We start from the raw sequence: 19,354 nt of genomic DNA, 5'->3' as shown, positions 1-19,354 counted from the left end.
AATATGACATGGCTTATCCAGTATAGCTAAGGGGGGTTCAGTTTGTTCCCTTTTCCAACATGCGCTTGCATCTAATTTCAAGAATGCCTTGCAGGCATCAGGGATGAAAAGCCTGTAATGGTTTTATGTACAGACTCCATGTTGGTTTTCCTTGCAGCCATTCAGTAGAGCTTTGTAGACAGCTGTTTCTTAAGTTCAGATTCTGTAATCTATTTCATGTATCCAAAAAGGCGGAGGCTTGTCTAAGGTGGTGCTCCACATGAGCACTGGTGATGTCGCAACGTCAGGGAAAGACATTTCCCACGCATTTGAAAGATGCAACTGTTTGTAATTTTACTAATGGGAAAGGCTGAAGGGTTTACGCAGGAATAGTTATACAAGTGACACATATAAACAAAGAACAGCAGCTTTTCTTGTGCAATTGGACAAATTCTATAATCTTAAAGATGAATAATACCTCACTTATCCAGTAACAGTCAAACTAAAATCCATAATACAGATCAGTTAGTCAGACGTTAGCAAATACATTTTAAATAGAGAACTATCCACATAGCAGGTTGTTAGTTTTCCACTTAACACTGAAAAGCAGTAATGTGTCACAGCTGGCCACCCCTGCAGCATTTTCTTTGGACCGACTCTATTTGACAGCTACTTTTCACAGGAGCTGAGTGGGCAGTTTGGATTACTGATGTATATATATGTCCACGTTTTGTAACTACAGGATGTGTTGAGATGTTATCTTTATCTTTTGCCAGAAGCATTCTCATATTAAAAAAGATTTCCCTCCAGTTTGAACTCGGTTACGCCGGTATCCACTGATGCGGTACTGTTGCAATGCGAAGGAAGGAAATAAAAAGGGCAAACTGTGCCAACACTCTGCTTGGTTGCACTCTAGTGTAATCTTCGAACACGGGAAGATCTCCAACAGTCACCATGCCCTTAAAACAGGAGTTGGAGTGAGTTGATAAACCTGCGCAGACAAGCACGGATGAAGAAGACCTCCCAGGACAGTTCTCTGTTGACAGCATCAGAAGCCACAGACAAGCTCTCAAAGGTCATGAACAGGTTGCGGTGATGTTTTCTGCACTTTCCCCTGCAGTTGTCGAGGTGGTGAGATCACACACGGGGGGATTTGCTGTTTTTGAGTGATTGAGTAATGTCGCAGGAGGCTGTGTTCAAGGTCATGACTGACAATGGGACAGAAAAGTCGCCTCAACTTTGACAAGGGATATCAGTGGATTAGTTACATACCAAGCAGCAGGTTTTAGATGGACAGCTTAATTGTGCTCATTTTGACCACTTCAAAGAATTTCTGATAAGCCAGTGCATGCACCGCATTCATCCCCGTACCATGCGCTGTGGTTAAGTAGTGCAGCTCCACAATCCAGCTGCTCAGTCAGACAGATATCTGCTAGGATCAACTGCTACTTGTCCCAGCTGCTTGTGACCTTAAGCCTCTGTTGCTGACGTGCAAGGGTCTGACAAGAAGCTCCGGGAGCATTCATTTGCTGCTAATTCCCTGTCTCCATCAGTCTCCCAACGCTGACACACATACAGTACACGCGCGGGCACGCAAACTCAGTTTGGCCCCTGCTGTGCAGACAGTCCATCGGTGTTGCCTTCTGGGTTTGTCTGAACGAAATGATTATCACACTTCAGTTAGCACATGTCACTGAGCCCTGCCTGTGTCTGCCATGTCCCTATTCCATGCTCAAACACTGACATTTACTGACAGCAGCATTGGTTGCTTTATGCTAATGCAGATTGTGGGTGGATATCTTGTGTGTGGCGGAGTGTGTTCGTTGATCCAGTTTGTGTGTGTTCTGTATGTTAATTCATGATACATTTCTCTCTCTCTCTCTCTCTCTCTCACTCACTGCTCAGCCCATATCCTTTGTGGCACAGTGGAAATTCAATGACCTGAACTGTATTCTCTCCTCCGCAGAGAGTGGTGACACCTACCAGAGGCAGGTGCTGTCCATCTTCAGCATTGCCTCAGGGATCTGTCTTCTTGGAGTGGCATGTATGGCTCTCTACCGCCGCAACAAGTGAGTGATGCCAGCCAGCTCCACATTAGTAGAGTATGCCCCTGGCTGTGCAGAAAGAGCACTTTACTATCATGGCATGGAGCCCAGTGAAATTCTAAGTGTGAGTCAGCTAGGGGATGTTTTAGCACGGTATCAAATCTAAATTGTGTAGGATGCATTTGGGACAGATACTCATGTAAGATTTATGTAAAGTGGTTTTAGCAAGCAGGTGTGTCACAAAATGCTTGACACACAACAAAAAAACAACCCAGATAAGACAAGAGCTAGAGCAAGTTTAAAAACATGAGACCCTGGGCGTATTTGTACATGTGTGCGACTGGATGCGAAGGCGTCAGGCAGCGCCAAATCAGCCCATCAAAACCAGTTACTCACTGCACAGAAGAAGGAGAGAAAGCAAAGCAGACAAAAACAAATAAATTGCAGACTGTAAGAGGCGGGGTGTTAATGTAGGTTGTGTTGATTGAACTGGGTTTAATGGACAAAATTGTGTTTCATTGCCAGTAGGGTTGCAAAGGTAGTGCAGCTCCTATCAGCCACCGCAGCTAACATGTCCCTGCTCAAAGATCACGTACAAAAATTATCCAAACACTGGAAATTTGCTAAATTCAATGTGCTTTTCCCAAATGTTGTTTGACAGCGAGATGCTCATTCTAATACTTGAGTGTATTCTTCAGCAAAGCACTAAAGTTGGATTTGCATCGGTACTTCACAGAGGAGATTAATCCTTAGCACAGCTGCATTCTTGATTTTGGAGTTTATACGGAAGAGTAAGCGATAAGAGAGCGTTAAAGACCTAAAAGAAATGGAGGTAAAAAGCATGTTTAGATATATGGGGTTATAAAGTTGAATAATTAGGAACGACTGTGCCGCATGGTACTACATCATGTAATAATCTTATGTAATACCTGAGCACAGCCACACACAGACCCAGCCAGTGAATATGTATTCTACATACTATTCTCAATGCTTAGTCATTTAAATGGTTCTTTCCTGAGTGTGGCTCTATCACTACATGTAGGTGTTAGTCACTTTAAACCATCCGTTTGTCCCAATTTAGTTTGTTGTTCTTTTCAACCAGTTTAGACATTTGCTCCCCGAATTTTAGGCCATGTCCTCTACTCAGGAGACATTTAACAGGCCTGTGCTGCAGAGAGAGTTTAGCAACCTAGTATTTAAAAATGAACATTTAATGGTGAATTAACATTTAATCCAAAAGTCTTAAGCGTCAATTAAATTTTAATCCAATCAAAGTTTAATCCAAAATGAAAAAGGAACGCTTTCATATTTTATATTTAGCATAGCTAAGAGATGCCATTTTGCTTTTCTTTCTCTTATTTTGTTTGTTCATAGGGTTTTTTGTTTGTTCATAGGAGTTAGGGGAAGGGGAAAAAGCTGTTTTTGGTGTAGAAAAGTGGAAAGCTCCGGTGACCAGGCACACATGGATAAATGAACACCTACAGTCTCCAGCACAATGAGTGTGACTGCTTTAAATACAGCCTTAGATTATGCATAAGTACATGTTATCTGTATTTTTAAAAGACACATATGTCAACTTGGACTTTTCCTCTTTGTCTCTGTATGTCAGTGTCCCCGGTGCTTTTTCTGGAGTAACTTCTTATTTTCGTTTCTCAGAATATTATCACAACAGCATGTAATGGATGTTTCACGCTACATTGGCGTGATTAAATTTTCACTTGTGCAAGACAGCTTCTCTCCTAATGCTGCTTCTTTAGGCTTTTGCAAGCGCTTTTCACCACCGTCAGACCTTCAGTTACAGCTTTGAAAAAATGTCTACATGTGACCAGCGCTCATTTTGTCACTTTGACCTTTCGAGGCTTTGTACATTCACAACGTTTGACAAATGTTGTCAGGTCTTGTAGTTTGGCCACAAGACAAATGAAAATTCCCTAACTGTCAAAGTTTTTTTTTTTTAACAAACTCATGAAAGTACTGCATATTTGTTCATTGTCACATTTACGTAATGTATGCCTAACTGTAGTAAATAGCTCTGAAGTGAAATCCTTCCATGAATAGGAGATTGTAACAGGTTGGAAGGGCTAATCTGTATGTCTAATGTACCATATGTGATGTATGAACATGTTTTTCACACACATACAGTAAAGTGTGTCAGGAGTAAAGGGTAACAGGTGAACAAATATGTTACATGTATGGCTCCATTTCCAGACTAAAAATAGTGCTATCGTTAGAGAGAAGGCAGCCAATATGTTTCTGTCTTTTCCTTTTTTCTTTTTTTTTTTTTTATTACCCCGTGTATTATATATGTCAGGAAACCATCTCTCATCCTACATTTCCTCTTTATTCTAGTTATAAAATTGTTACGTCCCTCTCTTTCTGCACCTGCTTTCTACCACAGGAGGCACCGGGAAAAACTCCAGGCTCATTTTTCTGATAGCCGCAGCCTGAGGGACTGCAATGTCAACGCCTCTGGCCTCATGTCTAAATCTACTCCCAGGCTTCAGTACAGCCTTCAACTCCAAAAGGTATTTTACAATTACGGATATATTTCCAGTCATACCGTCATCATTATCATAATTTCCATCTTAATATATATAGTATTTCTCTAAAACATAGTTTGAAGTTTCCTTGACAGGATGATGTATGATGTATGTTTTAATAATCTCTCTACTGACTCAAGCCTTTTGTTCACACTCACACTCTGACATGAGCCGGGAGTCAGCGGGGAACTGTTGCTTAAAATAAATGCATTATGTGTTATATAGGAAAAATCTGCTTGTCATGTTCACAATGACAGATTTCTGCGACAAACTGCAGATTGGAAATTCTAGTCTGTGTTGTTTCAGGGATCCTGAATTCACCGTGCAAGCGAAGCAGTAACACTGCATAGTAGACAAATAATGTTAAAGGACACTTTCGTAGTGGTATTTACTACAAACCAAAACTGTATTATGCACATGTTTTAATTTCTACTGAAAATGTTGACTTTAATATTTAGACTTCTGTCTATCAATAGTCCAAAACTGTACAAAATGGACCCCACATCCCACTCAGACATGAAAACAAAGTTGTGCAAAAACATCATTGACACGCAAACATAACACCAAGACGTTTGGGTGGTTATTCTTTCACAGTAACAAATCACAGAGACAAACTTCTGGTTAAGTAATAAAGAAATGGCAGTGTGCAGCCTTTAAAGGAAGTGGTAGACACTGCAGGAGAGTGAACTGACCCAGACAGTCGTAGCCGAGCTGGTGGAGGATGTAGATGGCACTGATAAGGCTTATGTCTCCACGGATTCCCATGGTAATTGCAGCCTAATGCACACTTGCAAAGGTCTCATCAAAAGAACGCAATCGGCACAGCACATTAGCACTTCCCTGAGTGCACCCTCTTTGTTTGGTATTAGGAAATGGTCGCATACTGTCGATATTTAGTTTGTTTATTTCCTCCTGTTTGGCTTTATTATTACTAAGATTGTATTTGTTGTTTTTACATTTTTAGTGCATAGTTTTCTTTTATTATTTGAGAAAGTTGTATTCACCACTTCCTATATGCTTATGTTAATAGGCACCTGCTCCATATGTGAAAATGTCTCTGTGTTACTGATCATCCTCATTAACTGCAAGAGCACAAATCTTTCAAATTCGATGCAATTTGCACAACTGTCACCTAAATACATGTGTAAAAGTACGTAGTTAGCATACTTAACTGATTACAAACAAGATGCGCCTGAGATGACATCAAAATTGATCTTCCAGGCCGGTTTGATAACCAACGCATTTGTTTTAAAGACAGCAACATTTGTTGTTCCTCATTAAGGTTCAGCCTGTCATTTCTGTTTTTGCTAAATATAGCCTTTGCTGAGGCTTTTTAATAATGCAACAGTGTGTGGTGTCACCCTCTGAAACAAACATCCCTCAAGCCAGCCCCACCCACGGAACTGCAGTTGGCACAATCTGAAATCTGTTTCGGGGCTTCATTTGAAACGATGGCTCAGAGCGGTTGACAGCTCAGAAGTGGTAAAACATTCAATGTCAATTCTGTACATGTAGCTAGTAAGCAGCTGGCTTAAGTGAAAGAAAAAAAATGAATTTCCAATAAGACCAGCGCACAGACAAATCCGCGACACTCTGCACAACGACCTTTGGCTTTGTAACTCTAGTCCACAAAGTTCCACTGACGCCAAATCAGTCTCAGCACATCACAGCCCAGCGTAATGTATTTCAGTCAAATGCAGGCCTATTGTCCCGTAGCACAATAGCAGGCTATTATATTAACACTATGGCTGTGAGAATGCTATGATAGAAATGTATGAGTCCACAGCACAGTGAGGCCTTGGATCCAGACGCAAAATGTTGTCCTGGCTGCACACAAGGAGGAAGCCAGGAGGAAGGCAAAGACGGAAATAAAAGACAGTAATAACACAACAAAACAGAAACATAAGCTATAATAGAACAGTGTGAGGGAAGCTTAAGGTGGGATGTGAAAGATCACTGGCTATAAGCACCCATGGGGAGGGCTTGAGCTGAACAGACCAAGCAAAGATTAACAAGTGAAACCTATTTTTCCACAGATTTGACACAGCAACCCCAGACCACTGCTTCTCTCCACCCACTCCCTCAGCTTGCAACCATCTATGGAGAGGACATGTGCTGTGGGTGGTACAGTCCGACAAGTTCTCCGGGTTTTCTTTAATGTTAAACTTACAGCAGGGGATATACTTTACAAAGGGGAAGAACAGAGCACAGTGTTATGAGGAAGGCTCGGTTTTGGTGTATACTGCATAACTACTCTGCAGCAGATCAAGTTGGTTTCTACTGTGTGCATTTGAGGCAATTAGGTGGATGATGCAGAGGCAGCTGACTGGGAGAGGATGAAACCAAAGCCCGGTTTGATTAGTGTCTCCTGCGCCGTCTCTCATAAACTGATGCATTACTTCTGTGTCTTTAACTTTCCTCAAAACACTGCATGTCAACTCCCGGGAAGACCAAGATATAGTATTTTCCCTCAGGGTGTGCTGAGTGGCAATGCAAAGACTTACACAGTATATGCTGACATCACTGTTACAAAATGATTTCTGCAGCAATGCTCCAAATCTGAGCCAGCTAAGAGGTTACTAAACCCTTGGCGCCTTTTTAAAATAGGTGCCTGTGCACCTGCACTGTCTCTATGCTACGTGTACCTCGCAGCCCTATATCTGACTTCTCTGTGCACCTGCTCTGGCACATGCAGAATTTGTAGATATTTCAATGTGTCTGTTCCATCTGTGATTGCAAATGCCTATACATATTTGCACATCTGAAAAACATTCCCGTGCATATGTTCCCTTCATCTGTATTTCTGAGTTGGAGCAGTCACACGCACAGACCTGTTATACAGTCAGCTGTGGATCAAGAGATGGAGCTGTTCATCCATGAAATCGCAGGGTAGGCGGTTTGATCCCCAGCTCTCCTGCTCCCTGTGTCGGAGTGTCCTTGGGCAAAGACACTCAACCCCAAATTGCTGCCTAGCATGTGTTCGGCGCTTTTGTTGCTTTGGATAAAATGACTAAAATGAATATATACATAGAAATATGGCTTGTTTAAATTCACTCTAAAGGAAAGTAAGGAAAAAAAGAGAGAGATGCACATGTAATTGCCTAAACAACTCCCACCTCCTCTGAGATTGGAATCAACTCCTCTATGGCAACAACATTGTGCCTGAAATAAAAAAGAGAGGGTGTACACCTGCAAGGAACTCTGCAACTCTGCAACAGACATGCAGCAACATGAAGGAATAGGGGCATACAGGCTGGGAAGACAAGACACAAAAACTCAATTCCGCTCACCTGGAAGCTGGAGTAGTGGCAACTAACTAGTCTAACCTCACTGTAAGAAAAGACTGAGTCACTCTCAGGAATGAGTGTACTGTTTGAATACTGCATAGAGACAGAGGATGAGTAAGGCCACAGAACAGAGCATTGTGCACCAAAAAAGCTCTGGTGTGCTACACGGCTGTGTCCTGTTACACTAGTCAATTTCATAATGCTGTGAGATTATAAGACACAGTGTCTTCTTTCTACAAGTCAGTATTGCCAGTAATGGATCAATTTTTGAATAGCAAAGTCATTTTTAGTATATGTTGTCAGACATACAATATAGGTGCGTTGGAAGCAGATCACTAACCATTTTTTATTAATGATCGTGGAATTAAAATATATGAAACCAAACAGGTTTGAAGTGACACTATGTAATTATGCTGACAGCTTTACTTGGTCTGGCCAGACTGACCAGAGGCTTACTATACTGTGGCTAATGTTTGCTAAAGTTAGAAAACCCTGTTTCTCAAGCATTTGCAGATTAGGGAGCAGCATTGAAATATGTCTAACAGAGTGAAGTTCATTCGCACCAAAGTTGTGGGTTCTGTCACAGCCGAAAATCAGAGGGCACAATGCCTCCAGGGAATTAATGGAGAAAAAATATTAGCCACTTTTTCAGCAAGGGTTGTGACAGCAGAGGGGATGATATGAAAGCTTCTGTAGGTATTGCCGAGATTAATAAAACGACATGCCAGCTCTGCTTGAAAATTAATAATATTGTCAACAGTTTCGGACTCTGTGCTTGTCAGGGAATAATTCTGAAACCACTGATTAGTATAATTATACCTGGTAGAGCCAAAACTGTGTTTGCCATGAGTAGTTACCACATCTTGACTCAGAAAATGGACTCACTGCTCAGTTTTAGTTGTAAACTACATCTAGTGGTATTATGCACCGCTGGCATAAGGACCGTCCTTATGAAGAATGGTCAAATATCCCATTATGCACAGTTTGGGACCTGGTAATCCAGGGAGGGTTAATGCTGCCATGATGATAGTCAACATTTTAATACCTTTTTCCTGTTCTTCCATCAGGTTTCTCTATTTTCCCCCTGTCTCCCCTTGAAATAAATCCACATTGCGTTGTGTTTATCCAAGACCTTCACAAGTGGCATAAAACAAGGCAAAGGATAGAGATAGGAGGGAACAAATGAAATGGGTTATGCCATGCAGGTCTGCCATTGTCTGCCACAAGCTATTTATTTTATCCTTTGACATATATATCATGCTCCAGGAAAGTTTGCCACAGCAATTGTTCCAGATAGGGAAGCGCGCCTCACCCGCAGGGTGCATGAGAGGGTGGCCAAAATGATCCTATTTTCTTGCACAACTAGTGAACAGCAGTAACAGCTCCCTCTGGGAGTCAGGGGTGTAAGGGAGAAAAAGAGGCTTATCAGGCATGAGAACCAGCAGTGAGTCACATGCAATTGCTTTAATGATGTACAATCAGTCAGAGAGTAAGGGCAGCACAGGAAGTACTGTAACTGGAATAACAGAATTATCTCATGACTTAATGTTTCAAAAGGGGGGTTCTTGGGGCGTTCACGGTCGCTGTGTTAGCACTGTGTCTGGGGCCTGTTGTAAGATAATGGTGTTAATTTTGATAAGAAGAAAAGGAAAGAATTGAAGGGGGGAATTCTTTAGGAAACCATTAATGTAATCTTGTGTGGGATTAATTCTTGAGTACGGCGGGAGTGCTGTGAGAACCAGTGTGGAGTTTATTCACAAAGCCTCCCCTCCTAATCTGCAGTTTAAAATGTAAAGTGTAATTAAAGACACTCTGCCTGACTAAGGGGGTGGGGGTGGGGCACATCAGTGAGAGAACATCCTCGACCTGACTGGGAACTAAAACCTCACTAGGGACTTGCTGCTAAGCCACATAAAGTATCACCAACGTTAGGTACTATAAATGTGTTTCTTTCTTTTCTAATTGCCTACACCTCAATGTTTTGTTTTGGATTTTGATCTTGATTTTGATCATAATGAATAATAATGAACAACAAGTAAGACATGTTTCACCACTCACTCTTTTATTTTTTTATTTTTGCAGGGCGGCAGTTCTCATGGATCATCTGTTAAGGGCGGAAGTGTGGCATCAAGCACATCAGCGGTTGCCCCACCTATTCTCAGCAGAGCGCTGTCTAAAGGAAAACGCTTCAGGTGAAATTTCAACATCCTCCTATTTCTAGCTTTCATTGAATCTGGCTACGTCCAGATAGTAGAGGCAGCCAAGTGAGTAAATGTAATTATCCTGCAGTACGGCAGAAATATATAGACCTCTGAATTATAAACAGATCATTTGTAAAATTGTTTAAAAGAATGTATAGTGATTATACATTAGAGTTAATATATCTCGTCCTAGATACAGTATATAGGAAGACAATGCTCCACCATAAGTCTTATGCATATATGCATATCCTTAGTTAGAATCAGGCTTTTTATGGACTGATTATTGGTTTAGCTAGCTTCATAAAATGAGAATTAGGGTCTCTCGAAATAGTTGAGAAAGTGCATGTCTTTATTTACATGGGACGTGCAGTAAATTGTGCAAAGTGATTAAATGTGTGCTCAGGCCTATTGTGAAATAGCTACTTGCACACTGATAGAGGAGAGCATATAGAGGAGAGGCGACGTCTTCTGAGGAGAAGCAAATGTATGCAGAGTTAAACATTGATTCAACCAAATTCCTTTCATGCCATCCGTCAAATGACAGAAGATTCCACAAAATTAACAACATTTTGCTCCAAAGAATCGCAGAAGCGGCTGTGCTTTGTGATCACAGCAGTTGGTATCAAATGCTGCCATTTGAAATCCTCCGAAGAACAAGGGGATGTGGGTATAGAGCATGCTACGAAGGGGCCATATCTGGGTTGTTTACAGAAAAGCCTTATTCGCTTTGATGATATGGGTGCAGGAACACTTTGACAATCAATGACATTCAGTCGCACAATGTGCAAGAACTCATTTCACAAATGTTTATTTCCCTTAGCACCTATTAAACTAGTTGGCAAATCACCAAAGGCTTTTGATTGCTGGCAAATGTGTACCTTTCACTCAATCTGACGTGTTGAGCAACAACAGAAAAACTCAGACAGAAACTGTACTGTATAATGGCGTGGAACTGATCATGAGGCTGTGCATACGTAAGACTCCATACATTTCGTTGAAGTCTCATTATGTTGCTGTGTGCATTAGACAAGCTTTCAGCCTTATGTAGAACAGACGTGCAAAGTAAAGTACAGAATGTTCAGTAATTAGTGGCAGCTATGTTTGGGGGGATAATAGGCAACTCAGAGGTTGTGTGTACACATGAAGAGGGACTTTGTACATGTCTGGTTGACTATGATGACAACTTTTGTGAAAACCTCACAGAGTCTGCGGCTGTTCTCCGTTTTAATGGACCAGTGCTGTGTCTCAGAGGCCACGCATGACAACCTTTTTACCAAAAGGTTGTCATGCATGGCTATGGGGACAGTGCCAACCTGTCCTGGCTTTTCATTTTCCACAGTGTCATGCAGGTACCTCATGGAGGGCAGCTGACAGTCAATCATCTGTTTCAGCTTGTTCACAGAGTAGTGGGAGGCAGGGGAGAACTAGACGGTGATGGATGATGTTGCGATGCTTTCAGCTATTGACCTGAGAAACAGGACCACATTGTTGCCTATCAGGAGTAATGACGCACCAATTTGGCCTATCGGTGTTATTTCCAATTTTGATATTTCCTCAATAATATTCTGACCAGCACAGCTCACTCAGTTGTGCCACGACCACAGATATGTTTCTGAGATGCTTTGCAGGCAAACTCAGATGCAAACAACACCCTCCAAGTCCATGTATAATCACCACACTGCCAGTTGTCAGTCATCGTTTCCATTTGTGCTGTTTCAGAATTGGCTCAATCACCGAGGATTTGTTGTCGTGATTGGATTATAAAGGAATTGTGATATTGTAGGATGATCAGTATGCTCAAGTTGAGTCAGTGAGTGTTAAGTTTTTCACATGCTGAGTAGAAAACATATTCAGTATCTGTTGTGAAACCTCAGAAGTGCCATGTGGGTGTATCCTGTTGGTTCTATGGAGAATGGTGTTTGTTCTGTTCATGCGGCATACTGGTTTTAACTCAGCTGAGGTCCTTTGTGACATGTCATCTGCCTCAGCCTCCTGGCATTTGTTTGTTTGTTTGTCTCTCTCTCTTCTATTTCCAGTAAAGGTATAAACAGAAAAGAAGTGATTAAAATATGTGCTGAATTACTTACCCGTTTAACATCAGGAGGCTTTACAGTTTCGGTGAATTGCTGCGACAAGCCGCCGCCTTTCAGTTTTAGACCTTTAACATTTAATAATTGCAACAGTCTGGTGATTTTGTCCACGTATTTTCATTTTTCCAGCTTCCAGTTAATCCTAATTACAAAATCAGCATGCTAATAGCAAACAAAACTCAAATAATTCAGCTTTAGTCATATCAACTTTTTACAACATCAGTTGATGCAAAAACTAATGCTGGCAAAGACTAGAGCCAGCATTAGCAATGCTTATTGTTCCACAGCCATGGACATTTGGAAATGATGAATTATGAATATTTTTGCACGGTGTTCCAGTCAGCTATCAATTAATAACCAGACACTGACTGGACTATTTTCTTTGACTGCATGAATTCAAATGAATGTGTGACTTCACTTTAAGGACAGAGTAGAAAATCATAAAATGTCAACGTCTTTATTACTATTTAGCAAAAAGAATCAAACAGTCCACCACTTATTCATACACTATTTTTATTTGTAACTTCTTGAAACCAAGTTTGATCCTGTAAGATCCAACACAGGTTTTTTACCCACCAGTATTAATATGTCATAAGTAGTATAAAGAGTTAAATACAGTATCTATGCAAAGCCAGATTGCAATTTAATTCTATATAGCCATCAGAAACTTCTAAACTCTGCTGCAAATGGTGCTTACCATTAGTGAATGCTGCTTAATGTACCATCACACATGTGCCAGCGCAGGTTTTGTTTGCACCTGTGGTGCTCTTGGTGTGTAAGTGAACGCTACCCTGTAAAATATAAGTCACATTCAGCACGCCCCTTTGTGTGAAACTGCAGTTTGGTCATAGCACAGATGCTACGTTAAGTCTCACTCTACTACAGCTCCTTCTCTCCTCTCTTTGAGCAATGACAAATTATTAAATGTTTATTTAAACTGCAATGTTTAATTCCTATTTTTGTCACGTATGTCTCGTGAAAGCTCATCTGACACTTCAGTATCAAGGTCATTTAGGCAAAGTCAAATGAATGTGGAATATGATGCCTTTTTTTTTCCCATTCAAACATCAAACAGAAAGATCAGTTCCTTCTAATTGATTTTACATCAATGAACATAGACGATGAGACGAATTTAACACAATAAATAAATAAACGAGTGCTGTTGAATTTATATCTGTTTGTTTTCTTTTCTGGTTACAGGAGTAGTTCCCTTTCGCTCAGCCCTGCCCAGCAACGAAGACAGATTAATTACTTCAGGACCCCACCCATAACCAGAGGCAAACACAAAATATCAACAAATCTTATAGATGGATCCAGAGCGGCTGGACATGTCTACAAACATTTGCAGGAGGATGAGTCAACAGATATAGAGTCCATAAAAAGGTGAAGGCTTTTCGGTCTTTTTGTTAGTTTTCTCATGGTTTGTTTGAACATCAGTGAGGAAATACACTTTGCCTCCCTCCAAGCCGAGGTCAAGTAACTGGTTCAGTGATACAGACACCCAGACTAACTGAGGTTAAGTTGGAGTGGCACAAGGATAATTTTGGGAGAAATGAGTTTATGACTGAAATGCTCTCAGTTCAAGTGTGCGAACCAGCTTATGAAATCTGATTCAGGGAAATAAATGAGATCTGCAATGGCCTCCTTCAACTGCGACTGTCACAATTAATTTAAAGAACACACTTGATCCCAAATGCTCAACAGTATCATGGTGTTAGGGAAGTACAAGATGTGTCTGAGTGTAATCCCCCCCTATATATTTGCCACCGGGCTGCTGCTGTGAATAAAAATTGTGCGGTTTTATCTGGGTTAGAAATACAACAGTGGTGCCGAAGCCAGTTACACAAATTTCAGGATTCCTAGATCTGTATAAAGATTTTTGACTAACGCTTGAATTCTCATGGTTTATATATATTAAACAAATATTTACATTTAATTCAAAAGGGGAATATAGTGTCAAACTGACTTACTACTGCCTTCGACAACAGTTCTATATATTGCAAAGGATTAATTTCAGGCATTTACACATCTTGAATTCTCCTCATGCTCTTCCTGATGTCGAGTAAGGACAGCGAGTTGCCCTATTTTCACGGTTATCATAAGTGAAGCACAGCTACTGGCGCTGTTTCAGGAAGCATTAAAAAGGCAGAAAGGACTTTTGGCAGAGCCACCTCTCACCAGTTGGCTATCTGGGGGCTTAAAATAACTTACGCTTTTTACATTTACAGTCTGATGATCCTCTCTGGCATGGATTCAAAAAAAAAAAAAAAAAGGTAGCCTGATGTGAAATCCTCTTTGTTTGCTATCAAAGAGGACGCGCTCGTTTGGTGTGTCGTCAAGGAGGAAAGAGACAATCCGTGTAGAGACGTAGAGAAGTTTCCCACTATTTCACATCAGTAAAACTTTTTTTTCTTTGCCTCAAAGATTTGTAGATTATAAATAAGACTGATTGTTGCAGAACAGCAGATGGAAATGTATTTTGTGTCTGTCTCCTACGTAGAACAATGCATAATGTCAAGTAATTTCAGTGGCACTTCCTCTTAAACAAGTAACACTGAAAACATGGAATTATTTTAAGTTTTATTTACAGATGCAGAAGAGAGCATCTTTAAGCTTGAGTAAGGCAGTGCTACTTAGCATATGACTCAGAAACAGCCTAATTTGCTGTCAGCGTGTGCAACTTGAGCGATGGCACTGTTATCAGACACATCTATCATTAAAGCAGTAGTGTCCCTCGTGGATTCCACACACTTAAAAGTGCCTAGCAATGTTCCTATTAGCATGCCAACCTGATTGAGCGTTTCAGTGACTTGTAAGATACACAGCAAGCTGCCAAACTCTTTATGTGACCTATTTCCATAATTTACATTTTTAAACAAAGCTCCGTGGAACTCAGCAGTTCTTTCAAACGGTTGGGCAGAGAGATCCTCCAGGAGCATAGCTGTTCCCCCCTTTAACACACACACACACGCACTCACACACACACAGAATAATAAACAAAATAATGAAGAAACATTTCTTCTATTTATCACACAGACAAAATCTAAGACGGCCTTCTCGGGTGTTTAGAAGGACAGTTGAAAGAAGAAGGCTTCTCGTATTCTCGGGGATACGATTGCATTTGTACAGTTAAACTATTTAGATCTCATTAGCCATTCCCTTGCAGATCCGTCCGTCAAGTGTGGCTTTCACTGGCCTTCAGGAGGTTGAAATGACCTATTTCTCAACTTACCAGCCATGCAACACCAAGTTACCAAGCTTACAGCCCCCTCCTCCAGCCTCCACCTCTCCCTTGTTGCCATGGATACATCCTCTCATCTCTGGAAATGAGAAATAGGAGGTGGATGGGAGAGTGAGAGAATGAGAGAAGGAAAAGGGAAGGAAAGGAGCGAGGCCGTGCAGAGAGGGAAAGATGGAGGCACAGAATGTGGCACAAAGTGTTAAAAAAAAAGCAAACAAACGTGAGAATACGCTTTAGTCGATTCCATTTCGTGTCAACAAATGCCTGCAAAAGTATTGTGAGTTTCATTATCCAGCGATAAAACATATACTTCTCCATTGCAGATAAGGGCAGAAATGAAGGCAAGTTTGCTGTGCAAGTTATTTTTAGATTTGTTTTGATCTGCTGGATTTACCTCCAGCTTGCATTTGCCCCTTCTAATACCATGGGAGGAGTAGGAAAGTAATTCAATTATTTAAACTTGGTTATGCTACAAACAGTCTCTGAAGGCTGACAATAACACCGGCTGTCTCCTAAGGCTGTGCCGGGGTTATTCTAAATGTGAATTGAGTCTTCACTAACAACATTATCTCCTGTGCACATTTGACACATATACAAACTTCCCCACTTGGCTCTGGATCAGTTTCTCCGCTCAGCTATAATATTTTCATACTGAACACGATGCTTTTAAGGTGTCAGCAATGTTAAGTGATACATGATTGCAGGATACATTATCATGCAAACACACATGCTGAGATCTCACACCCACAAACACACCTACATTCACCTCGAATGTCACAGCAGACAAGATGTTAAGATGTGTTCTTTGACACAGTGTAATTAGTCCTACTAATCTTAGTAATTTCTAAAATTAAAATTAGAACGCATGTGAAGCAGTCCTTGGAGGCTATATAGTGTTTTTTTTCCACACCCCGGGCAGGGTCAGAAATCCAGCAGCTGGGTTGCTAAAGCCTTAAATCTCTGATAAGGCAGTTGTGAGAGAAGGGATTTTTCAGTTAAACATTTATGCAGCAACAATACAGGCTGCTCATGCAGAGGATTAGAAATAATTACCAAAGATTATGATAGAACAATACCTAAATATTAATAATGTTATTGGTGCAAGGTGATTTTTTTTTTTTTTGTGGAGCGAAAATGAAATGGTGAAACGCAAAGGAGAATGGCAACTTTATCTCAATATTCTCTTAGGAAATTAGAGTCTAGGACGAAAAGGTCACAGTACAAATGACTTGGTTTTCATTCTCACCCTGCCATTTCCACTCTTTCTTGTGCCTAAAGGTGTGATTCTGCCGGCGGAAGGGTCGGCGCCCTCCTCAGCAGGACTTCACTCTCTCACTTTGCGGCCAGAAAGGGATGGACCGAGGTCCCCTGCACCCGTCTGGATAAGGGAACAACCTTCCTTCCACCTTCCCTGCGCACCCGTTCTGTGCCCATCATCCCCTCGCTCCAAGCATGTGACCTTGAGGCAGGGCATGCGGACACAAGTGACCAGAACCAATGGAGGCTCCTCAAGTGGCAAACTGTATTGGCTGGAAAAACGGGAATGCCCATTAGCAATTCTCCCTCTCTCCCATGTGAGACTGTTGTGCTGGCTCCTGGTGTTGTGCCCAGCAGTTTTAGCCCTCCTGCCGCTACCACCACTCCACTGGGATCCGAGAAGAATCTCAGCTCCACACAGACACCCCGCTCCATTGAAATCACAGTGGAATTGGTGCAAGAATTAAAACAGAAAAGCCTTCCCAGCTCCGTGAAAATGTCTGGGTCTCAGAGCAAGATCCAACGCGGTGGCACAAATGCTCTCGAGGCTGGGACTGTGCACGAATCAGAAGGGAAAAGTGTCCAATATACAGCCAGAGTTCTGCACACAGGCAGTGGCACCAGAGGTTTGAAGGCAGCAGGCCAAAGAGAAGCCCAGGGACAGTGCCAAGGTCAGACATCCCTCGTGTACGGAGGTGCAAACTGCTCCACGGCCACCAAAGGACACAGCTGCAGAGGAACCGCCGTTGCTTATGCCAAGCCCTCCGCAAGCTGATTGGATTAACGCTGTGAAGGTTCTAAGACACTTTCCAATAACTGTATACCTTCGCTGGTGGCACAGGATGGTTAGCAGTCGGGACCATCTGTGTGGCCACATGGACCAATAACAGATGGCCGTCGAGTTTGACGGAACACGAACAGGTTGAACTGCGGAGGAAAAAAATATTGACACAACAAAAGACATCAAACTATAAAGAAACACACACACACACACACACACACATTGTGAATAAATGTGACTCAATAAGGAAAACAAGACTGTGACTTGAGTGGGAGCTTGACTTTAAACAGTGTATTGAAAAAAATGCCACTATTTAAACGGAGCTTCTACTTAGAAACCAAAATAGTGTGTCATCTATATGTTGTTTCTCTATTGTAAAGAAATGAAATTATATATGTCATATAATATATGTCATATAGACGTATATATATTTGACATACAATTGTGACAAAATAAAGACTAAGACAACAGTGTTAATTAAGGGCTTTGTCATCTGAATCCATTTTCATTACATAATCTGAATAACGTGTTTACTGTGTGTTGCCCCTTATACAAGATAACTATTCAAATAATCATCTAACCTAAAATACACCAATGTTTGGACAAGCATCATGTGAGTTATCCCTTTATCTCTATGGCAACAGACATCAGTAGCATGCTCTTCTTCTTTTTTCAGAGTGGATTTAATCACATACCTGGTTAGCTATCCCCCATACCCCAGTGCTAAAAACAGCCACAGTAATGAAGTATAGCTCTTTATTTTTGTCTTCAATTATTTGTCTGATGTGTTTAGCTGATCTTTGGGCGCACGAGTGCTAGCGGGGGGTCCAATGCAATTAATGAGGGTGAGGAAAGGTGCAAAAGGAAGTAGAAAGTACTCCCCTGAAATTATCTTCTCTCCTTTCTTCTGAAGTTTTGAAAAAAAGAGTTGCTACAAACAGCTCACAATGACCCATCCCAATGAGCTGAGAATAATTGTTAAAGGTTTGTCGATGGAGCAGCAACTGTGCTGCATATTCATTCATGGACTTTTTTTTTTTTTTTTTTTTTTTTTTAAGGTTTCCATGGGATACAAACACAAAAGAAGATCCACTTTACTGTTCTGAATTACAACAATGGCCATGAGGCTTGTGGCTGAAGCGCAGCAGCATGCGAGTCGAGCACAATTCTTTATATTTGCCTCATTTACGTCAAATTCATTATATCTGAGTTTTCTCCCTTTCAGGTTTGCAATGGCTGCTGCTAAAGTAAGTTGTACAGGATGCACAAAAGGTATTACTGAGATTTCCTCATCACTGCTCTGCATAATAAAACTATCTTGAGTGTATAAGAAGGTTTTTTATGTAGATTAAAATGAACTTTATTGATCCCCAAGGGAAAATTGAACCAAGGCAGGTGCAAGGGAATGATAGAATTACCATAAATAGAAAATATTTAGGCCTCAAAAAACATACACTGAGTGTTGGCTTGACTTAATTCACCACACTTTCCACTGAATTTTCAGATGTTTACAGATTTAAATATTGCATTCATCCTACAGTACAGTGCAAGACCGCAAAGGGAAGGTGTGCAAATAGATGGAAATATCTACCCTATTTATTTAAACGTGAGGGACAAAACATTAAAGCTCATCCTAATAAAATGCTCTGAGAAGTTAGATAATGATGTATGTAAAAGCAGTCTCTGTGTGGCAAACTTGATGGCACTGAATTCACCAATACTATTTACCATACTGTAACAACTGCTTTGTGTGCAACATCATCATTAGCTGGACATAAAATGCAAACTGAGACTGCACAGTAAGAAAAAATGGATTATAAATCAAATTATGTCTGAGACCAGCAGTGTAATATTTAGATAAAAGCTCTATTTACCACATTATACAATCAAAATGTCCTACTTACATTTTTATAGAAACTCAGTATTTCACATA

At 41.0% G+C, this 19,354-nt stretch overlaps 1 protein-coding gene across 1 annotated transcript in view; it reads left to right on the top strand.

The window, feature by feature from the left end:
- nrg3b (neuregulin 3b) overlaps positions 1-17,875 on the top strand; it is a 149,551-nt gene extending 131,676 nt beyond the window's left edge. Inside the window, exons 5-9 of the mRNA XM_026350842.1 lie at positions 1,946-2,048; positions 4,423-4,549; positions 9,934-10,043; positions 13,343-13,525; positions 16,662-17,875. Of these exons, the coding sequence (XP_026206627.1) occupies positions 1,946-2,048; positions 4,423-4,549; positions 9,934-10,043; positions 13,343-13,525; positions 16,662-17,415 (1,277 nt within the window). The 3' untranslated portion in view covers positions 17,416-17,875. The remainder of the gene's footprint in view (positions 1-1,945; positions 2,049-4,422; positions 4,550-9,933; positions 10,044-13,342; positions 13,526-16,661) is intronic.
- The last annotated feature ends 1,479 nt before the right edge of the window (positions 17,876-19,354 follow it).

Source organism: Anabas testudineus, chromosome 19, assembly GCF_900324465.2.
Source record: "Anabas testudineus chromosome 19, fAnaTes1.2, whole genome shotgun sequence".
Taxonomy (NCBI): domain Eukaryota; kingdom Metazoa; phylum Chordata; class Actinopteri; order Anabantiformes; family Anabantidae; genus Anabas; species Anabas testudineus.
Note: the sequence above shows the minus strand (reverse complement) of the source record. Positions and strands in the feature narration are given on the sequence as shown.